This window comes from Thalassophryne amazonica, chromosome 11 (assembly GCF_902500255.1).
Source record: "Thalassophryne amazonica chromosome 11, fThaAma1.1, whole genome shotgun sequence".
Lineage (NCBI taxonomy): Eukaryota > Metazoa > Chordata > Actinopteri > Batrachoidiformes > Batrachoididae > Thalassophryne > Thalassophryne amazonica.
Window position 1 is genome coordinate 70090072 of NC_047113.1, and position 23248 is coordinate 70113319.

Consider the following 23248-nt stretch of genomic DNA (forward strand, 5'->3'; position numbering starts at 1 on the left):
TCCACCCTCTGGTGCATAACAAAGTGACTGAACTAAAGATGCGTCAGTCTGGTGGAGTGAAGGCTGGCACGCTCTCCAGCGCCTAAAAGGATCGAACCCCGGCACTTCTGGACTCACTTTTACCGCCAAACACCCCCCAGGTGGACACGACAAACCAACTCTCTGCGAAGGATAGAAGAGGTGAGGTAAGTCAGCAGTTACAAGCAATATCCTTCAAAAGGCACACACTATCAGCAACACATTCAGGTCTGTATTTAAGCTTTATGTAAATGAGCAGCTTCTCACAACAGGTGGAGGATCAGTTGTCCGCACGCCACAGCAGTGAGAAGCGAGCTGCACAATTCTCATCACAATTCAAATATACTGCGTAACAAAATACCAAGTTACTATCAACAAGTAGTCAAACAATTAATCACCTCTGATGTGTGCTGACAGCATGTGTCCCTCACCCTTCCTGCTTCACAGGCACGATGTGTCAAACCCAGGCGCAGTCCTCAGCGTCTCACAAACGAACATCACAAGGTCGAGTTCCCGGCAATTCTGCTTGAATCACACATGGCTTAAATGCAGAACGCCATCTAATTATCTGCTTCAGCTGAAAGTCTTTAAGGTTGCATGTGAGCACCATCCACAGGTGCTGCACATAATGTTGATGAGGGTGAAGGACTCTTCTGCCAGCACCTTCTCCACAGACAAATCAGTTTTCATACCACCTGGAGAGCAAAGAAAAGAAAAGAACACCAAAATGTCCAGCCACACCCCCCCAACACACAACAAGAACGTGCGGGCAGAGTCGCATGTCGGGCCGGACCCAACCGCGGGGGGGGTCGCGACAGGAAAAACACCTCCATTGGAAACCTTAACGGGCAAGTTGGAACATGCCCAAGCTGTTAAACAATTTCTCAGATACTCACTTGTTGAAAGCCATCAAAAGCCGCCTGAATTTTACAAATAGTTTTCAACACGGAGGTGTTTTTCCTGTCGCGGCGCACACAGATTCGTCGAGTCGTCACAGAAATGACTCGGCGAATTTGCGTGCACGTCTTTCATTACAAAATGTCCTTAAACAGTGGAATGTCCGCATAAAGTCCTCATGCCGGCCTCTTCTGAATCTTCTCTGTTCTCTCACGACGTCCTGGGTGAATTAAGCCTTAAATTAGGATGTTTTCAGGTCGAAACAGGCCGGCGACGGCGCCTGGAAGCGCTACACGACGTCCCGCTGCATGGGAAGTCCTTACAGCGACAGAAACACCCCATAATCTCTCATCAGCCATTAAACTTTTCACCGAAAACCAGCTAAATTTCTCAAATAGTGTCTACTCGGATATTCCTCACAGGTCCAGAAAAAATTTTGATAAAGCAACGCGCGCCGTCTCGAGCAACGTGTGAAACAAAGGAATTCAGCCGAGAGGGCGGGACCACATCTCACTCAAGGCCTGCCCAGAAGGAAATGACATCACCGACACGCGTGAAAAAACTCACGCATGCGCACGAGGGTTCAAGCATGATTGGTGTAATCGCACATCATTCAAATCCATATAGTTAAAAAAAAAGTGTCGGTTTCTTATCTAATACACCTCGTATATATATATATATACACTCAACAAAAATATAAACGCAACACTTTTGGTTTTGCTCCCATTTTGTATGACATGAACTCAAAGATCCAAAACTTTTTCCACATACACAATATCACCATTTCCCTCAAATATTGTTCACAAACCAGTCTAAATCTGTGATAGTGAGCACTTCTCCTTTGCTGAGATAATCCATCCCACCTCACAGGTGTGCCATATCAAGATGCTGATTAGACACCATGATTAGTGCACAGGTGTGCCTTAGACTGCCCACAATAAAAGGCCACTCTGAAAGGTGCAGTTTTATCACACAGCACAATGCCACAGATGTCGCAAGATTTGAGGGAGCGTGCAATTAGCATGCTGACAGCAGGAATGTCAACCAGAGCTATTGCTCGTGTATTGAATGTTCATGTCTCTACCATAAGCCGTCTCCAAAGTCGTTTCCGAGAATTTGGCAGTACATCCAACCAGCCTCACAACCGCAGACCACGTGTAACCACACCAGACCAGGACCTCCACATCCAGCATGTTCACCTCCAAGATTGTCTGAGACCAGCCACTCGGACAGCTGCTGGAACAATCGGTTTGCATAACCAAAGAATTTCTGCACAAACTGTCAGAAACCGTCTCTGGGAAGCTCATCTGCATGCTTGTCGTTCTCATCGGGGTCTTGACCTGACTCCAGTTCGTCGTTGTAACCAACTTGAGTGGGCAAATGCTCACATTCGCTGGCGTTTGGCACGTTGGAGAGGTGTTCTCTTCACGGATGATGCAAAGGAGATGTGTTGCACTGCATGAGGCAAATGGTGGTCACACCAGATACTGACTGGTATCCCCCCCAATAAAACAAAACTGCACCTTTCAGAGTGGCCTTTTATTGTGGGCAGTCTAAGGCACACCTGTGCACTAATCATGGTGTCTAATCAGCATCTTGGTATGGCACACCTGTGAGGTGGGATGGATTATCTTAGCAAAGGAGAAGTGCTCACTATCACAGATTTAGACTGGTTTGTGAACAATATTTGAGGGAAATGGTGATATTGTGTATGTGGAAAAAGTTTTAGATCTTTGAGTTCATCTCATACAAAATGGGAGCAAAACCAAAAGTGTTGCGTTTATATTTTTGTTGAGTATATATTCAATTGAATACACCACTAAGACAAGATATTTATTGTTCAAACTGATTTTTTTCAGTTTCAATTTATTTTCCTTTATATAGCGCCAAATCACAACAGAGTTGCCTCGAGGCGCTTCACACAGGTAAAGTCTAAACTCCCTCTGAGGAAGAAACCTCAAGCAGACCAGACTCAAAGGGGTGACCCTCTGCTTGGGCCATGCTACAAACATAAATTACAGAAACAGTTCACAGAACAATTCACGGACGAATATATACAAGAATTGCTGTTGGTGCACAGGACAGGAGGATCGCCAACACAAACACAACTCCCATCTCTGGATGGAGCTGCACCTTAAACAGAGAAAAACCAGAATCAGGCATCAGAAAGACAAAAAATACTGTATAATTTGCCAGCAATAATCAACAAGAAAAACAGAAGAAATATTAAGGTGATCGCCGGCCACAAGCCCTAAGCTTCACTAAAAGACCCAGAATTTAGGTAAAGTTGAGGCCGCAGCCCGCTCCAATTACTAATAACATGAATTAAAAAAGTAAAAAGCGTAAAACAAAACTGTACCAGTATGCTAGCTATATGAGGGTGATTCTTTAACTACGGGCACTATTGGCCTTGTAAATGGAATTTCCACCACACCATTGCCTTACAATATAAAGCGCCTTTGGGCAACTGTTTGTTGTGATTTGGTGCTATATACATGTGCTCTGATGTCACTGTTTATCTCCATAGAAACTACCCAAACAATCTTTCATACAAACTGTTTAAAGGGACATTAGTGTTGTGGTGGAAATTACGGCAGTAGTGTGGGACAACTACATTTTGTTTAAAAAAATCACAACAGTTGTATGACATTGAATACCCCAATTATGTTTTGATTATTTTACTGATATTTTATTCAGAGCTATTTTAAAACATTAGAAAAAATGTTTCTTTACCATTCATTTTTATCATTGAAGATCAAAAGTCTGGGTGTGGGACAAGCACAAAACGGCAATATTTGCATATAATGATGCTGAAAAAAGGTGAAAAAGTCATCATAGACTACTAGAACAAATTTCTTAACACACTTTCATTGTAAAGATAACTATAAAAGTGTGAAATTTCCCTTTTTTTCTGTTTTTCATACAATATGATAAAAGGACATAATAAGTGCCCGTAGTCTAAGAATCACCCATGAAAGAGAAAAGAAGTGCGTCTTAAGTCTGGACATGAAAGTCTCCACAGAATCTGATTGTTTTATTGACACAGGGAGACCATTCCACAGAACAGGGGCATGATAAGAGAAAGCTCTGTGACCCACAGACTTCTTATTCACCCTAGGGACACAAAGTAGTCCTGCATCCTGAGAACTCAAAGCCCGGTCTGGTACGTAGGGTTTAATTAGGTCAGCTAAGTAGGGAGGTGCCAGTCCATGAATAATTTTATAGGATTTTATTAGTAGCAGAATCTTAAAATCTGATCTCACTGGGATAGGAAGCCAGTGAAGAGATGCCAAAATGGGTGTAATGTGGTTGAACTTTCTGCTTCGTGTCAAAAGTCTGGCTGCAGCATTTTGAACCAATTGGAGAACCCTAATGCTAGACTGCGGTAAACCAGAAAATAGAACATTGCAGTAGTCCTATCTAGAAGAGATGAACGCATGGATCAGGGTCTCAGCATCGGCCATAGACAGTATGGGACGAATCTTTGCTATATTTCGCAGGTGGAAGAAAGCAGTCCTAGTAATATTTCTAATATGGAGGCCAAAGGACAACGAAGGATCAAAAATTACCCCAAGGTTCCTCACTTTGTCAGTGTGATGTATGACACAGGAGCCTAGGCTGAGTGTTAACTGGTCAAATTGATGCCAGTGTCTCACTGGACCAAGAACCATCATTTCAGTCTTATCAGAGTTTAAAAGTAGGAAGTTTCTAGACATCCAACTTCTCACTGCTGCAAGGCAATCTTCTAAGGATTTTGTGTGAACGAGATTACCAGCAGTTATCGGCATATATAACTGAGTATCATCTGCATAGCAGTGAAAGGTAATCCCAAAACTCCACAATATGTGCCCAAGGGGTGCTATATAAAGGGAGAAAAGCAGGGGGCCTAAGACAGACCCCTGTGGAACCTCAAATTCAGATGCAGAAGATTCATAGACTCTGGAGAACTTTCTACACATAAGCTGCAAGCCCGAAAACCAACATTGAATGCCCATGACCTTAATCCCTCAGGCAGCACTAAGGGATCAAAATGTGTTGCAGGCATCCATTTTGAAATGAGCAAATATTTGGACAAAACAATAAAGTTTATCAGTTTGAACATTACATTTCTTGTCTTTGTGGTGTATTCAATAGAATATAGGTTGAAGAGGATTTGCACATCATTGTATTCTGTTTTTACTTACATTTTACACAAAGTCCCAACTTCATTGGAATTGGGGTTGTACCATTGTGGCTGTAGATTTGATGAAAGGCTCATATTGTCATATTTGTGATTGATTATAAGTGACTTCACGATGAAGTCAAAATATGAAGTGGCTGATAGTTAAGAGCAAACATGCACACACATCACAGTTGACTATGTGGCCCTCAAAGCATGCTAAATGTATTGATATCACCAAGTATACTGTGTGTGTGTGTGTGTGTGTGTGTGTGTGTGTGTGTGTGTGTGTGTGTGTGTGTGTGTGTGTGTATATATATATATATATATATATATATATATATATATATATATATATATATATATATATATATATATATATATAAAATATGCTGGTACGTTTGTAATGCAATGACATTTTTTAATTATCTGCTGGTGCAGTCTGACTTTGTGATGCAGAATTCATGCATGGGTATTTTTTTTTTTTTCATTTCTTTTAAATGACATGTCACACCAAAATCAGAACAATTAAGATTTAGGCTGTTAGTGACCATCCGATGATCCACTGGGATTACTTTGTGCACTTCTGTGACCAGTTTCAAAGTATATGGCATTCCCAACAAACAGCTATGGAGACATCCGAAAACAAAGTACTCGTGAGTACTCGGGTGTTTCCGACAATTGACGTTGCAACTAGAAGCGCCCCCGCGTGCTCTTCAGTGGAATGCAGCTGATTACGTTAAAGAACGGAGGCACAGATTAATGCCAAAGTTCACATAAGTATGATGTTGTGTTATGGTGACTCATTTTTAAGTGATAACTGTTCATTTTAATGTAGTCACCGTAAAATCTGTGGCTCCAAGAAGGTTTCTGTGCACCTGCAGCCATGACTCATAAACACAGCCTGTCAGTAACCATTTCTGCTCCAGGTTCAGCTTTGTGTACGACTAATTATGAGTGTTGTTATCAATAAAATCTAAAAAAAATACATCTGCTGCTATGGGGAACCAAGCATCTCGTCAGCTGCACAGTGCGTGAACGCACACACACACAGCGAGCTTCGCAGCACACATACATTACAGCTCCAAATTTACACTCTCTCAAAGTAAAAAAAAAAAAAGAAAGAAAGAAATCTAGCCACAAAACACAAAAGGAGTCTCACCGTTGTGTTATGGTTTAACTTCCAAATATAAACTTTACGCGATCAAAGAAGCACACGTGAGATCACCGCGGCTGCAGCTCTGCCTCTCTCTCAATCCTGGCACGTTAAATAATGTCCATTAATTCCTGGAAATAATGTATTCTGACTTTTTCCAATGTAACAAATCCATCTCTGTGTCCAGAAAATCTGTTAAAAAGTGTCAGATGTACACATCTTCAGTAAACCAGCATCAACACAAACAGCACGTCACCACACTTTAAGGCTCCAAAATCCGACACTTGGAAAAAGTTAAGAGTTTTGGGTGAAGCGGATCGTCTCCTCTCTGTAAATCTAAGCCATCACGTTCGAACAGCAGCTCAGAAACTTCGTTTTTGGATGAAACAGGTTATTTTCCCTCTGTCTGTCAGTCATTACAATATTTCTGTTTTACTTATAAGTGCGTCACACACTGAAAATTGCCAAGTGAAATGTTTTCCAGAAATGCACCTGCTAACGCTCAGAGAGAAAGGAATAAAATACATCAGAGATCACTGATTATTAGCATATGTGTGCAGAAACACATAGCATCATGAGTACTTTTATGTTGTCTTACTAACTGGGACGGTAAACGTGAGACATGTCCTTTAAGTTGGTCAGGAATCGGCAAACATGCAAATTTGTGTCATTTTAATATTAACTTCTACTAGTTGGGTCACAATCGGGATGATTTATTTGACCTTTCATGGGATTATTCAACAACTCATAAACCAATCTTGAATAAATTCAGAATTATTAGTTGTCATTTGGGGTTGACTTAGTGGTTAGCACTGTTGTCTGACAGCAAGAAGATCTTGGGTTTAATTCCCACCTGCGGCCTTTCTGTGTGGAGTTTGCATGTTCTCCCGTGTTTGCGTGGGTTCCCTCCAGGTTCTCTTGTTTCCTCCTCCCACATTCAAAGACATGCAGGTTGTGGCCCTGCAGATAGACTGCCATCCTGTCCACGGTGTACCCCGCCTCACGCCCTATGGCTGCTGGGATACACCCCAGCCCTCCTGTGACCCTTAATTGGAATAACCAGGTATAGAAAATGGATGGATGGTTGGATGGATAGATGGACTGGTGAATGGGTTGTTATTTGAAGTTTCATTAAACTTTCTTGTTGAACATGTATCAAACATGCATGTATTTGGCAAAACAAAATTAATGCTGATGCATTTGGTAAGTTAGTAACAGCGTATTCTATGCAGTTGTGGGAATTTCACAATAATTGTCCACAGATGATGATTTGGTCCAGAACTTGTGGACCCAGTTGGCCGTTAACAGACATATATTATGCTTTATGGTGATGTTGATATATTGTAAACAGCACTGAGAACACATATCAAAGGAATTACAATGTATTTCTTTAAAATACTTACTTTTATTGAGTGATCATCTTTTAACTGTTAGTTATGGTACTGAATGCAATAAAATATCTATCATTTGGTTCCCCTTTTCTTAAGTGTCTGTTGCCTTCTGCGGAGCTGTTGTCTTTGGAACTGTCCTGGGCCACTGTGTTTGTGTGGAGCCATTCTGTGACATTACACAGACGTGACAAACACACACACACACACACACACACACACACACACACCTGGGTATGTTTTTATTTCTCTTGAAAGAAAATAACCTCAGAATGAATCATGCTGCTGGGCATGAATCACATCCTTAAATGAAAATGATGGCATCATAGAGTACTTAAAATGTGCTTTAAAAACATTGGCTGCACAGAGGAAATGGTTTACTTATCTGTAATATGTGCTAACAAACCTGCAGCAGTATGCTGAGATCATTAAGCCCGTGCTGGTGACTTTCACAGGCAGCGATATTGAATTAGTTTGTGAATACTGACTCATCAGCGGCACAAATTAAATGATGCATGAATGACAGAACAGACTGAAGATGAGTGAGGGGTTTGATCTCAGAGGGCACTCTGAATATCATGCCATCTTGAGTACCTGTAGTTGTGACATTTGTGACATATACCAAGGAAGAAAGGCAGTGATTGCACTCAGAATAGGTAGGGACGCTTCTTTTATACTTGACCCTCCTGCCAGGATGTTGAACACCTCTTGGTGCCAGGCTTGGGGAGTCACTCACTGAGGAGGAACGCTCCTCATCTGCGTGGCTTTGTAAAGATGGTGAATCAGGTGAGGGTGGAAATCACAAAGTGTTCCTCTGGAACAAATGTCTTGTCGCTCTCTGGAAAAGGGAAGGTGATGGCCTGGATTGCAACAACGAGCTGCGGGTGTTACACTGCTTTGCTTTTGGGCAAGGTGCTTGGAAAAGTGATTATTCACTCATTTTGGTGCCACCTGCTTTAGTTTCACAACTAAAAAGTCAACCATTGACAGCCTGCAAGTCTGAGATGATATGCTGAATGCAAGCAGAGAAAATTAGCAGGGTTTCTTTACAGCCAGTTTAGATGGTGAGTCCAGCTTTTTATAGTCATGCTTTCTTTTGTATTTCTTATGTCATCAGCTCAAGTGCCATCCAGGACCAGATGGAGCCTCAGGTGAAGGGAGGTGGGCGGTTGTGAAGTGGTTGGTTGTGCTGAAAGCATGATGATCATACCTGGGGGTCCAGGGTTATGCCCATGTGTCTTTAGCCTTTGTCCTGTGTTCTAAGGCAGTCTAGAAAGTTAAATACTGTCCCTAGTCATTGTTTTGAATACACTATTTTTATTTTAAGCCCCAGGAATCTCCTAATTCTGCATGAAGCAGCATTCATCAATCAGCCTTCTTTCCCATATTTTTTCACATCTTTGGTGAGCAGCTCAAGATGAATGGGGGGCTGCATCCCCTTCCAGATCCGCTACAGTCCATTGGAATAGTTTTGTTTTCTCACTGTTCTGCTTCGTCCAACAACTTGGATCTTTTGACCAGTTTGTTGTGTCTTGATCTTCACATTGGATTTGAACAGCATCTGCACCAATGCAAGTGTTCTCTCTGACTGTCCTGAACTCTCACAGAGTTCAAGGGTGAGATTGTGGAAAGAAGCCGGTGAAAAGACTTTCTTTCATGCAGTGGTTGGGGGCACTGTTAACTGGACTTTGTACTTCATCAGAGTCTTTTTGCATTGGACAAAAGTGATCAAAGGCCATGTTTCAATCACCAAAAGGGAGAAGGATACGGCTGACAATTCTTGTAACTTTCTGACTGACAGATGTAGATAACATCTTCCATCTTTAAAGTCTCTCTTTGATATTTTGCACCTGGTCCATATTTCTTTTTGTATATAAAACCTCCTTGTAGCACACGAAACATGTTTATGCTCCAGATTACAAGATCAGAGATCAGAGTCCAGCTCCTGAACCCAGTTTCTTGACTCTGTCATATGGAGTTTTTTTTGCTAACCAGATGCAAATTACTTCATTTAAAGCACAAAATGTTTCAGTTCTGTCTGTTTTCTCTGTTTTAGGAGTGCAAGATTCCCAGCAGGAGAAGATCATAACAGTGTCTGGAGAGGGAATGGTTCACAGCCCGGACTTCCCACACACCTATCCCAGAAACATCGCGTTGATCTGGAGACTTGTGGCAAACGGTAACATGAGGATCCAGCTCAGTTTTGATGAGCGATTTAGTCTGGAGGACCCTGAAGATGGAATATGCAAGTAAGACTCGAGGAGACGCAAACACTCTGATTCAGACTGTAGTTTCACATACTCTTACAGCGGGGCAGATATGTGGAATGATTGTGTGTTTTATGGTAAAAGCACCAAATTTTGCACAAATAGTTGGTATATAATTAATTAAAAAAATAAATAAATATCATGCTAAGCTCTTGTCTTTTCAATGTAATTGTGGATTCAGTGTGTATATAAAAAACAGAGCATGACACTTCAGTTGTGTCTGTATGACATATCTATTACATTAAGCAACAGGTTGGCCATCGTCGTGTCCAAACGTCCTTGAAATGCACCAAAGTCTCCACCTGGTGGGTATTTACTATTAATTCAGGTAAAATAGAATTAATGAGGGTACAATAGGATTTCACCAAGAGCTCTATTAGTAATAAAGTTTTGAAGATGTTCCGGAATGGCATGGTATTACCTTCAGGAAGAAAAGAGTTAGTTTGGCATGGTGTGTTTATATATATATATATATATATATATATATATATATATATATATATAGTGGTGGGCACACTTCCGATAATAGATAATTATCGAAGATAATGTTTTCAGTATCAGATTATCTTTTTAGATAACTTAAAAAAACATTATCGGACCAATTACCTTCCGATTAATTTTTGTCCAATAACTTTTAAACCGATAAACAAAATAAACAAAGCTAATCAGTGACAAGCATTTTTAAAATTAGTTCAGCACCCACCTGTTAAATGTTTTGTAACAGACACATAGTTACAACCTTTGCAAACAGAAGAGAACTGCTTGTATAAAAAGCATCTCAATCCTCTGCAAACAAAGAACAAACAGCCCCAAAAGGAAAAAGAAAAAAAAAAAAAAACCATTTCCTTTAACACCATACTAATATGCTGGCAATATGACCTAAGTCACCCAGAGGCATACATTTTTAACTTATGGTTCAAATTTTAACCAAACTAATTTTGGACAAGTTATTTAAAATTACTGTCATGTCTGAAGTTTCATAAAGTAAAAATATCAGATATATGTTTTAGTTTTAAAGTAATGTGCTAATGTTTAAGGTTTTGTGAGCACATGCTGTGCCCCGCAGTGCATTTTGGGTAGGATGATGTAATCTCAGTACGTCACGATAGGACAAATGCATTTCAGACACTCTGTTCAGGCTCCACGGACAACAGCATTAAACTCTAGTGCCTAAAACTCTCTTGAATATATTCTCTGCGTTTATAGATGTTGATTTTTTTAATTGCGTTTGTTAAATTCCATGCATTTTAAATGTGAGCAGACAGGGATTATCTAGAATTTGTTTTGAAAGCCTCTACTGCCATCTAGCATCTACTGGCCAGTAGTGTTCATGGCAGTGTCTGGGAACCAGTAGATGGCAGTGTTCTATTTATTTTGACCCCGGTTATGTCAGATGATTGTCAAATCAACTTTTTTGCTTTGCAAATAGCTTTTTTTTACAAATGAAGTTTAAAAACAAAACAACTGCAAAATAATAATAATAATAACATTATTACAAGACAGCTCTGCAGTGTTTGCACAGGCACAGTGCGAACGGTTGGATGCTGCTTGTAGCTTTCAGCAGTAGGATAACCTCACGACGGCCGACCACAATAATATATCAAACAGGTTTGATTCTCATTCAACCATACGATCGGCGATCAGGAGGTGGTCGTCAGATGTTGACCGCAGCTTGATACTCCATGACTACACGATGCAGGACGCACGATTAACCTGAAACTTGGTCCAAAAGATTCCTGCATGAAAAATCATCTCGCACACTGTAAAGCACATTTTACAACATCAAATGAATGTTGTAAAGAGAGAATGTGGAGAGAAATTCTCTCCACATGCAAAAAATTTTGCGATGACACTTCCAGGGCTCCGTAAAAATGCCTGTTTTTACAAATAAAAAAATGGAATATTTTACAAAAGCACATTTAAACACCAACACACGACAGACGTCACATTAACGTGTTGGTTTGCATAATGAATGACTGAACCAATCAGTGTTTAGCAGAGGCACGTTTACCCAGAATCCTTTGCGATCTGTCTCTTTGTTACAAAACGTCAGAATTAGTGCATTATTCAACATTAAAAGATATATGTTATATTTTAACTTTGTACAAATGACAGAATTGACATTAATGGAGTTATTCTATCGGTATTAATGTTATTTATAAATCAACACCATAACTCAATATGACTTTATTTTTCAAGACCTCCGCATGACTGGAGCTTTGTCATTGATAGAGAGCTGGCTTTATGGCTGCTCTCAGGGTGCCTCTGTGTTGGGAAGGCTGTAATAAACAAGTTTCTAGCAGGGGCCGAATGTTGAAAGAAAAAAGTGTGGTCTCATTGTTTAGGTCTCGGGGTGCCTCTGTGCTCGGAGCGCTGTAGTAAACAAGAGCTTCCAGCTGGGGCAGACTGTTGAAAGAAAAAAGTGTGGTCTTATTGTTTGGGTCTGTTGTTATTTTTAATATTATTAGAAGCTATTAAATTTGCTTTACTAGTAGTTGTGTTGCACTTGGCCACCACCCCTGCTATCTGATTATCTGTTACTGAAGTTAATTTTTTGGTTATCTGTGCCCACCACTGTATATATATATATATATAGTAATTTTACAATACGACACACAATCATTTCACATATGCACCGTGATGTCATACAGACACAAATTAACTGTTGTTTTGCATTTTCTTCCACACTGAATTCATTAAATGGACAGTGATTTTAAAAAATGGGGTAAAACTGAGTTTAAATGCATATCTGTCCCACTGTCTGTCATACAGATACAAATGAAGTGTGTTTTGTTGTTTTCTTACATTCTTAATCCATTCCATTCACAATTACATTGATTTATTAAAAAGGGGGGAAGAACAGGGGTGGTAACCAATTGTTTAGTGTGCTTGGTTTCAGCATGGAGGGTCCCCGATTCAAATCCCACCCCTCCACATTTCTCCATGTAATGTGGAGTTGCATCCGGCGTAAAACTTGTGCCAAATCAACATACAGATCCACCTCTGATCTGCTGTGGTGACCCCAAGTGAAAACAAGGGAGCAGCTGAAGGGATTTTCTATTTAAAAAAGGGAGGGGGCAGAAAAAGTGCTTTGCATGATGTCCTTTTTTTTTTTTTTAATTGCATGCTAAATTATGTCTGTGCAAAATCTGGTGCCATTACCATAAAACACACAATCATTTCACATGTCTGCCCTGCTAAGTGTCATACAGCCACAAATGAAGTGTTGTTTTCTAAATTTTCTTGCATGCTGAATCCATTCAAATCATAATTACATTGATTAAAACAACAACAAAATTAAAAGCTTTGCATGTCATTGAATTTTATTATTATTATTATTATTACATACAAAGTATGCATTATGTGGTGCTTTTACCATAACATGCAAAATTGTAGTGATATTTTACACATCTTCCCTGTTGTAGATGTAACCGGTTGTAGTACAGCAGATAACTGTAAGAATCCTTCAAATCCGGTTACAAGCACCAAAATTTGACTGTGTATACCTTTTGGTACATATTGTAGAAAAAAAAGTCATTTGAATTTTCAATAGGGGGCCAAGTAGGGGTCAATTGAAGAACTGCATAGGGGTCAAAAAAATGTTCCAATCAAATTGAAAGCTATACCACATTATGTGTCTGATCACAAAGATTCCAAAAAGGTATAGTTTGGACTATCTGTGACTGAATGTTCTGGAGTTATGGGGTAAAAATAGCAAGAATGGTGACAAAGTTCACTTTCAGTTTGTACAGGGGTCAAAAGTTAAAGTTGCTCCAGTTTTGGTAAAACGTGGTGCAAATTATTGGTTGAACTAATAGGATTAACAAATGGAATAGTTCTGAGTTTGGTCTCCAAAGTAACGGTCAAACAATGTCGACGTCTATTGGATACGTGACATATGTTACCCCGTAACATGATAACTAAGCATGACATATGGTGCAAACTATTCCTTTTTTAAAATCCTACTAACTCAACCAATAATTTGCATCATGTTTTACCATAATTGGAGCAACTTTAACTTTTGACCCCTGTACAAACTGAAAGTGACCTTTGTTGCCATTCTTGCTGTTTTTACCCCATAACCCCAAACATTCAGTCACAGAGAGTCCAAACTATACCTTTTTGGAATCGTTGTGATCAGACACATAATGTGGTATAGCTTTCAATATGATTGGAACATTTTTTTTGACCCCTATGCAGTTCTTCAATTGACCCCTACTTGGCCCCCTATTGAAAATTCAAATGGCTGACGTTATTTTTCTGAAATATGTACCAAAAGGTATACACAGTCAAACTTTGGTGCTTGTAACCGGATTTGAAGGATTCCTCTGCAAATATTCTGTTATCTGCTGCACTATTGGTATGCTTGATGCATTAGAGATCTGTGATTTTGTCTATCTTGATGTTGGCCTTTTGTGCTCTGCTGTGGCTGCTCGTGAATAAGAGCAGGCTGATTTATTTTGCCCCTGACACTTGGATGACGCCGTGCAGACATGATTAGTCCAAGGTTTTTAGGTGGTCGTGTGATTATTGGTTTATTGATTTATTGGATTATTGATTATATGGTCATTGCCATTTGACTTTGCATGTGCACACACATCGTGTAATAGGGTACATCCTTTACTTTGCAGAGTGCAGACGCATGCTTCCAGTTAATGGCTGGGTTTGCCTCTGTTGTGGTTCAACTGCAGCAGGGATCCCGAGGCCTGACCATCGATTTACCCGCTGCACATTATGCTCAGTGTCGTGCCGTCAGTATATCACAGCTGACTGGTTAGCTTGGAGGAGAGACCCATCACAGAGGAGGTGAAGATCTGGGGGATGGTGACCTCACTCGTCATTCCTGGAGAGCCCCCTACTGGAGGACAAGAAGAATGACAGAGCTGAAGAGGTTTAGGTGTTGGATGCTGCAGCATTAGTCTGCTAACTGCCCAAATAAAACAGTTACAGAAATATGTGACTGTGCTTTAATATCAGTTGTGGTGACTTAAATTCAGCCAATACAGACAATTTTGCTTCTGCTTTATATTTTGGTCTGGTTGGAAAAAAAGGGTTGCAGATGGTGTGGTTGTATATATTGTGCTGCACAGTAACGTAGTAAATCAGTGCTGCCAGCTTGATTGATTGAGAACAAACTTATTTTGTGTTGTGTGCGTAAAAAAAATTTGCAGATCAGTATTTTTATGTTTAAAGACATGTTTACAGCTTTTTTCCCCTTCATTTTTATAATCATGGTGTTGTGTGTGGGCCGCCAGAAGAGGAGGTACTGCTGGCCCACCACCAGTGGGCGCTCTGCCTGAAGTACGGGCTTCAGGCACGAGAGGGCGCTGCCGCCATGGACACAGCCAGGGGTGACAGCTGTCGCTCATTACCTCTTGACAGCTGTCACCCATCTACTCAACATCATCTCACTCCATAAAGACCAGACGTCATCTCCACCTCGTTGCCGAGATATCATACTTCATTGGAGGTAATATCCTCAGCCTTTTGTAAATCTGTTTATTATGAGTGTTTGCAGGAGAACCGGTCGTTTTTGAGGAGGCTGTGCAAGACGGCGCTCCTTTTCAGCTGAGACCGCTGCAACGCGCTGAGTGTGAGGTGGAGGTGGCATTCCCACCGTTGTTGTTACTGGGTGTACACACACCCACACTTGACTGTCTTTGTTCTTCGCCAGTAGTACCAGATCCGACAGTCGGGGACGGTGATCACCTGGGAATTCGGGACTTGGCGGCTCCAGTATTCACCGGGTTCTGGGGCGGCGGAAATCGTGTGGTTCCGGCTCTCCTCAGACAGAAGTCTTCTATCCTCGAGCTGCCCACACGTCACCTTTGTGTATTGACTGTTGTGATATTCTGAGATTGTCTGTATGTTCGTTGTGCACATTCACAACATTAAATTGTTATATTTTGGCTCATCTATTGACCGTTCATTTGCGCCCCCTGTTGTGGGTCCGTGTCACTACACTTTCCCAACAGGATATCTCGGCCAGCGTCATGGACTCCGAGGGGCATCACCCGGCTGTTGAACGACCAATGGGAGAGCAGGGAGTGCAGGCGTCTGCAGGAAACGTGATTGGTGAGCTGCAGCACATTCTCACCGCCTTTACGGCTCGGTTGGATCAAATGACTGAGCAAAACATCCTCCTGAACCGCAGGGTGGAGGCTCTCTCCGCACAGATGGCGGCGAGCGCTCAGGGCGCTGCTGCAGCTCCTCCTCCTGCCGACCCTGTGCAGGATATAAATGTTCCAGTGGTGGTTCAACAACCCCTCCCACTATCCCCTGAAGCATACATAAGCCCTCCTGAGCCGTACGGAGGTTGTGTGGAGACGTGCGCGGACTTTCTTATGCAGTGTTCACTCGTCTTCGCACAACGTCCCGTCATGTACGCGTCAGATGCTAGTAAAATAGCTTATGTGATTGCTCTGCTTCGGGGGTAAAGCACGCGCCTGGGCTACGGCACTCTGGGAACAGAACTCACGGTTGTTATCAGCATACACTGGGTTTGTGGGGGAGTTCAGAACAGTGTTTGATCACCCTAACAGAGGAGAGACCGCTTCAACTGTGCTGCTGTCAATGAGACAGGGACGCGAGAGCGCAGCCGCTTATGCAGTCAACTTCCGCATCGCGGCTGCGAGGTCCGGCTGGAATAACGTTGCGCTCCGCGCCGCCTCATAAACGGACTGTCGTTGGTTTCTGAAGGAGCAGCTGGTAGCTAAGGAGGAACCGCGGGATTTAGATGGCTTATCGATCTCGTTATACGGTTAGACAATCGGTTGGAGGAACGCCGTCGGGAGCGAGGCGAAGGACGTGACCGGATACGCGCCGCCCCCTCTCCCTTCCGGGTTCGAAAAGGGGCCGCCCTCCCCACGCTCCACAGCCGCAGCGCTTTGTGGGGCAACAGCTCCCCCTGCTGACGTTGTTAGGGAAATGCACAGGGCCAAAATGGGGAGGCTGATCCGTGGAGAGTGTTTTCTCTGCAGCTCAACTGAGCACACACAGAGAAATTGCCCCAAACGGCCAAAACGACAACACTCGCCCTTAGAGACTGGGCTAAGGGGGGGTCAAAACATTTAAGTAAGACACACACAAATTGCCACACGACTCCCAGTCACAATCCTGAGCGGGGATTTAACCCTTCAAGCCCGAGCACTGGTGGACACGGGGGTCAAGGGAATCTGCTAGACTAGCAGATGGGCAAGGGAGGTAGGGCTCCCTCTGGTGGCACTTCCTTCGCCATTGCAGGTGCGGGCACTAGATGGCACCCTCCTCCCTTTACTCACACACAAGACACAACCAGTAACTCTGGTGGTGTCTGGAAACCATTGGGAAGAGATTGAGTTTTTTGTAACTCCTTCTACCTCCCGCGTGATTTTGGGCATCCATGGATGTTGAGCACAATCCCGGATTGATTGGCCGTCTGGGGTGGTGGTTCAGTGGAGCGAAACCTGCCATCGGGGGTGTTTAGGATCCTCGGGTTCCTCCCGGTTCACAGGCTAAGGAGGAGGTCAAAGTCCCTCCCAATCTGACGGCAGTGCCGGTTGAGTACCACGATCTTGCTGACGTCTTCAGGAAGAATCTGGCACTCACCCTTCCCCCGCACCGTCCGTATGATTGTGCCATTGATTTGGTTCCAGGCGCTGAGTTCCCGTCCAGCAGGCTGTACAACCTCTCACGACCTGAGCGCGAATCAATGGAGACCTACATCCGGGACTCATTAGCTGCCGGGCTGATCCGGAACTCCACCTCCCCGATGGGGGCAGGTTTCTTTTTTGTGGGCAAGAAAGATGGCGGACTCCGTCCATGCATTGATTACAGGGGGCTGAATGAGATTACGGTTCGCAACCGATACCCGTTGCCATTGTTAGATTCCGTGTTCACCCCCCTGCATGGAGCCAAAATCTTTACTAAGCTGGATCTTAGAAATGCGTATCACCTGGTTCGGATCCGGAAGGGAGACGAATGGAAGACGGCATTTAACACCCCGTTAGGTCACTTTGAGTACCTGGTCATGCCGTTCGGCCTCACCAACGCCCCCGCGACGTTCCAAGCCTTGGTTAACGACGTCTTGCGGGACTTCCTGCACCGATTCGTCTTCGTATATCTGGACGATATTCTCATCTTTTCTTCGGATCCTGAGACCCATGTCCAGCATGTACGTCAGGTCCTGCAGCGGTTATTAGAGAACCGACTGTTTGTGAAGGGCGAGAAGTGCGAGTTTCACCGCACGTCTTTGTCCTTCCTGGGGTTTATAATCTCCTCCAACTCCGTCGCCCCTGATCCGGCCAAGGTTGCGGCGGTGAGAGATTGGCCCCAACCAACAAGCCGTAGGAAGCTGCAACAGTTCCTCGGTTTCGCTTATTTCTATAGGACGTTCATTAAGGGCTACAGTCAGGTAGTTAGCCCCCTGACAGCCCTGACCTCTCCAAAAGTCCCCTTCACCTGGTCGGATCGGTGCGAAGCCGCGTTCAAGGAGTTGAAACGACGGTTCTCTACTGCGCCAGTTTTGGTGCAGCCCGACCCTAGCCGCCAGTTCATGGTTGAAGTGGATGCCTCGGACTCAGGGATAGGAGCCGTGCTGTCCCAGAGCGGAGAGACCAATAAGGTTCTTCACCCGTGTGCCTACTTTTCACGCAGGTTGACCCCGGCTGAACGGAACTATGACGTCGGCAATCGAGAACTCCTTGCGGTGAAAGAGGCTCTTGAGGAGTGGAGACACCTGTTGGAGGAGCGTCTGTGCCGTTCACGGTTTTCACTGACCATCGGAACCTGGAGTATATCAGGACCGCCAAACGCTCTGAACCCCAGGCAAGCCCGCTGGTCACTGTTCTTCGGGCGTTTTTGACTTCCGGATCACCTATCGCCCCTGGGACCAAGAACCAGAGGTCGGATGCCTTGTCCCGGGTACACGAAGAGGAGGTCAAACTGCACTGTCGGATCCACCGGAGCCCATCCTGCCTGAGTCCACTATCGTGGCCACCCTCACCTGGGACGTGGAGAAGACCGTCCGGGAGGGCCCTGGCACGGAGCCCGGACCCAAGAACAGGTGCGAAGAACCGTCTGTACGTCCCACCAGAGGCCAGAGCTGCAGTCTTGGACTTCTGTCACGGTTCCAAGCTCTCCTGTCATCCAGGGGTGCGAAGGACCATGGCAGTTGTCCGGCAGCGCTTCTGGTGGGCGTCTATGGAGGCAGACGTCCGGGAATATATCCAGGAATGCACCACCTGTGCCAGGGGCAAGGCAGTACACACGAAGGCCCAAGGACTCCTCCAGCCGCTGCCGGTGCCTCATCGCCCCTGGTCCCACATCGGCCTGGATTTTGTCACGGGCCTCCCGCCGTCCCAGGGCAACACCACCATCTTCACGATAGTGGACCGTTTCTCCAAGGTGGCCCACTTCGTGGCCCTCCCGAAGCTCCCAACAGCCCAGGAGACAGCAGACCTCCTGGTCCACCACGTTGTCCGTCTGCATGGGATACCCTCCGACATCGTCTCAGATCATGGCCCCCAGTTCTCCTCAACACGTCTGAGGAGCTTCTGCAGGGAACTGGGGGCCACCGTGAGCCTCTCGTCCGGGTACCATCCACAGACGAACGGACAGGCAGAGCGGGTCAACCAGGAACTGGAACAGACCCTCCGCTGCGTCACATCCGCGCACCGACCGCGGCCTGGAGTAACCATCTGGCCTGAATCGAGTATGCGCATAACAGCCAGGTGTCTTCGCCACCGGCCTCTCCCCATGTGAGGTGTGTTTGTGGGTATCAGCCCCCGTTGTTTCCCGTGGTGGAGGGAGAGGTCGGTGTGCCCTCGGATCCAGGCCCACCTGCGGAAGTGCCGTCGGGTGTGGCGCTCCGCCCGTCTGCCTTGTTGAGGCCCGGACGAGGGCGAAGACCCATGCAGACCGCCGGCGATCCCCGGCCCCTGCTTACCAGCCCGGGCAGGAGGTGTGGCTTTCCACGAAGGACATCCCCCTCCAGGTGGACTCCCCGAAACTTCAGGACAGGCACATTGGCCCCTTCAAGATCCTCAAAGTCCTCAGTCCTGCCGCAGTGAAGCTCCAACTCCCGGCTTCACTGCAGATCCATCCGGTTTTCCACGTGTCACGTATCAAACCTCATCACACCTCACCCCTCTGTGCTCCCGGACCGGCGCCCCCTCCTGCTCGGATCATCGACGGTGCGCCGGCTTGGACGGTGCGCCGGCTCCTGGACGTCCGTCGGATGGGTCGGGGGTTCCAGTACTTGGTGGACTGGGAGGGGTATGGACCCGAAGAACGCTCCTGGGTGAAGAGGAGCTTCATCCTGGATCCGGCCCTCCTGGCCGACTTCTACCGTCGACACCCCAACAAGCCGGGTCGGGCGCCAGGAGGCGCCCATTGAGGGGGGGGGTCCTGTTGTGTGTGGGCCGCCAGAAGAGGAGGTACTGCTGGCCCACCACCAGTGGGCGCTCTGCCTGAAGTGCGGGCTTCAGGCACGAGAGGGCGCTGCCGCCATGGACACAGCCGGGGGTGACAGCTGTCGCTCATTACCTCTTGACAGCTGTCACCCATCTACTCAACATCATCTCACTCCATAAAGACCAGATGTCATCTCCACCTTGTTGCCGAGATATCATACTTCATTGGAGGTAATATCCTCAGCCTTTTGTAAATCTGTTTATTGTGAGTGTTTGCAGGAGAACCGGTCATTTTTGAGGAGGCTGTGCAAGACGGCGCTCCTTTTCAGCTGAGACTGCTGCAACGCGCTGAGTGTGAGGTGGAGGTGGCATTCCCACCGTTATTGTTACTGGGTGTACACACACCCACACTTGACTGTCTTTGTTCTTCGCCAGCAGTACCAGATCCAACAGTCGGGGATGGTGATCACCTGGGAATTCGGGACTTGGCGGCTCCAGTATTCACCGAGTTCTGGGGCGGCGGAAATCATGTGGTTCCGGCTCTCCTCAGGACAGACGTCTTCTATCCTCGAGCCTGCCCACACGTCACCTTTGTGTATTGACTGTTGTGATATTCTGAGATTGTCTGTATGTTCGTTGTGCACATTCACAACATTAAATTGTTATATTTTGGCTCATCTATTGACCGTTGATTTGCGCCCCCTGTTGTGGGTCTGTGTCACTACACTTTCCCAACACATGGCCACTCTCTAAGTTATCATATATCCTCAATCACAGTCAATTCAGGGTGACACCATCATTATTACCCTGTGTGTTGTTGAAGCTGGATGTTGTAATCAATCCTGTGTGTGTGTCTCTCTGCTAACAAGGCAACTAAAAAATACGCTGGGTGGATTTTTGGCAAACCAGGTGGAAAAGTTAATTCCAAAAAGAACTTTTGAAGAAGATGGGACAATGGTCAATGTCAAGAAAAACAGTTTGAATGATATTTTCTGCTATGTCGCTCCGACAAATAGGGCTAGAGAGATGATGTAAAGTTTATATTGATCAACAACCTATTTATGATTGGTAATAGGAACTGTGAATATATCCCATTGCCCAGATCACGCAGGGTTTGCATTAGCCCTCTGATACCTTTCATTCGTAGAGTCTTTCGTTGCAAGAAAGTTATTGTATATAAAGAAACTTTATTATGTAAGTTAGTATTTGCTTTTTGCAAAAATGATTGTGCATGTTTGCAAATCCTTGTGTGAATTTAGGGGAAAAGTAAATTAAAGAATAAATGTGGTAGGCGTGGTGGCTTTGTGGTCAGCACGGTTACCTCACAGCAAGAAGGTCCTGGGATCACTACCCGCCTGGACCTTTGTGTGTGCAGTTTGCACGTTTTCCCCATGTTTGCCAATTAGGTGAACTAGAAACTTTAAATTGACTGTGAATATGTTTGTCTGATATGTGGACTTACATAGAGTCCAGACACTCATCCTATGACTGAACCCTAACTGGAATAAGTCAATATAGAAAATTAAAGAAAAAATGTACTGTGTACTTTATGTGTGTGTGTGTGTGTGTGTGTGTGTGTGTGTGTGTGTGTGTGTGTGTGGGTGTGTGTGTGTGTGTGTGTGTGTGGTGTGTGTGTGTGTGTGTGTGTGTGTACACTACCCGTCAACAGTGTGGACACCATTTCCCATTCAGTTGAATGGGAACATGTATCCAAACTTTTGACAGGTAATGTACAGTATATATCCTCTGTGTTGGTATTTAAGTGAGACATCACTTATGTTTCCAAACGTCAGTTTAAAAAAGGCAGGGGATATTTTGCCTTACCCGACAAACTTACAGCTAGCGATGTTTTGTTGGTTCAAATGATGTCATCTGTACCAGAACCTGTGATGAAATCAGCTACGATAAAGTTGAACTTGGCAATATTTCACCGTACGCGGCTTGCGCTGTTTTGTCGGCCGTCTAAATTTATTCACGATGGAACGGCCATAGTCGGGCGAAAACTTAAAGGCGATCGGAGTTTAAGATCGCCTTATTTCACATTCATGATAGTAGCTCGATATTGGTGATTTTCATTATTGAAAATTTGCATATTTTACCATTCACTATTTTCAGGGGTGGACTGTTCGAAGGTTTTGCAGACATGATACTAACATAGAAAAAAACAGGATAAACACACATGCTGATGTGGACTTCTGTATTTTCGTTTTTATTCTGTCTTGAATTTGTAGGTTTTGTTTATCATAACCGCCCAATACAGAAAATTACCAAGACTACAAAAATTATTTCCACTTGAAATAATTGGCGGAAATAATTTTGGGCGCGGTGGTGGAAATAATTTTGGGCACGGCTATGCCACGTTTTTGACCTGCTTTTAGCGTCCAAGAATCCCTCCGCCAGTAGGTGATTTTCTGTTCCATTTCAAACGACTTTATGGCACCCAAAACGGCATTTAAAAATTAAAAATTAGCACTAACACTCAATGCCGAGGGCGCGGACATGTTGAAATAAACTCTACGATGATGTCATTTGAACGAGCCAATCAAGCGAGGAGATCCCGTCAAATATCACAAGGTGTGTGTTTGCCGTATCCAGCAAAATATAGCTGCCTTTAAAAAAAAATACGAATTTTATCTCTATTTTATGAAAGAAAGTGACATGAGGTTGTTTCAGATGACTAAAAACCTTTTGACAGCTTATAACCAAATGTCAGCTTCCACAAAGGCATCAACAGCAGCAACAACAAAACGACAACAGTACCTGAGACATTAAGTTTGTTTTGTCTTGTGCTGTCCCTCTTTATCACAAATGACTTCCTTTTCAAAGCATTTTAGTTTCACCATCATTGCTTTATGGGGAAAAAACAGCATGAATCTTGGATCATGCAGTAGCAGTACCACACTTCCATCATCTTGACTGTAATACTGCAGCTGTCGCCCGTCACAGAATGTAATCAACATCATGTCAGCACA

General features: G+C 44.3%; 1 protein-coding gene across 2 annotated transcripts in view; it reads left to right on the forward strand.

The window, feature by feature from the left end:
• Nucleotides 1–23248, forward strand: part of pdgfc (platelet derived growth factor c) — a 170114-nt gene that overhangs the window by 96595 nt on the left and 50271 nt on the right. For both annotated transcript variants that reach the window (XM_034182108.1, XM_034182109.1), the window contains exon 2: nt 9675–9867. In XM_034182108.1, the coding sequence (XP_034037999.1) occupies nt 9675–9867 (193 nt within the window). The remainder of the gene's footprint in view (nt 1–9674; nt 9868–23248) is intronic.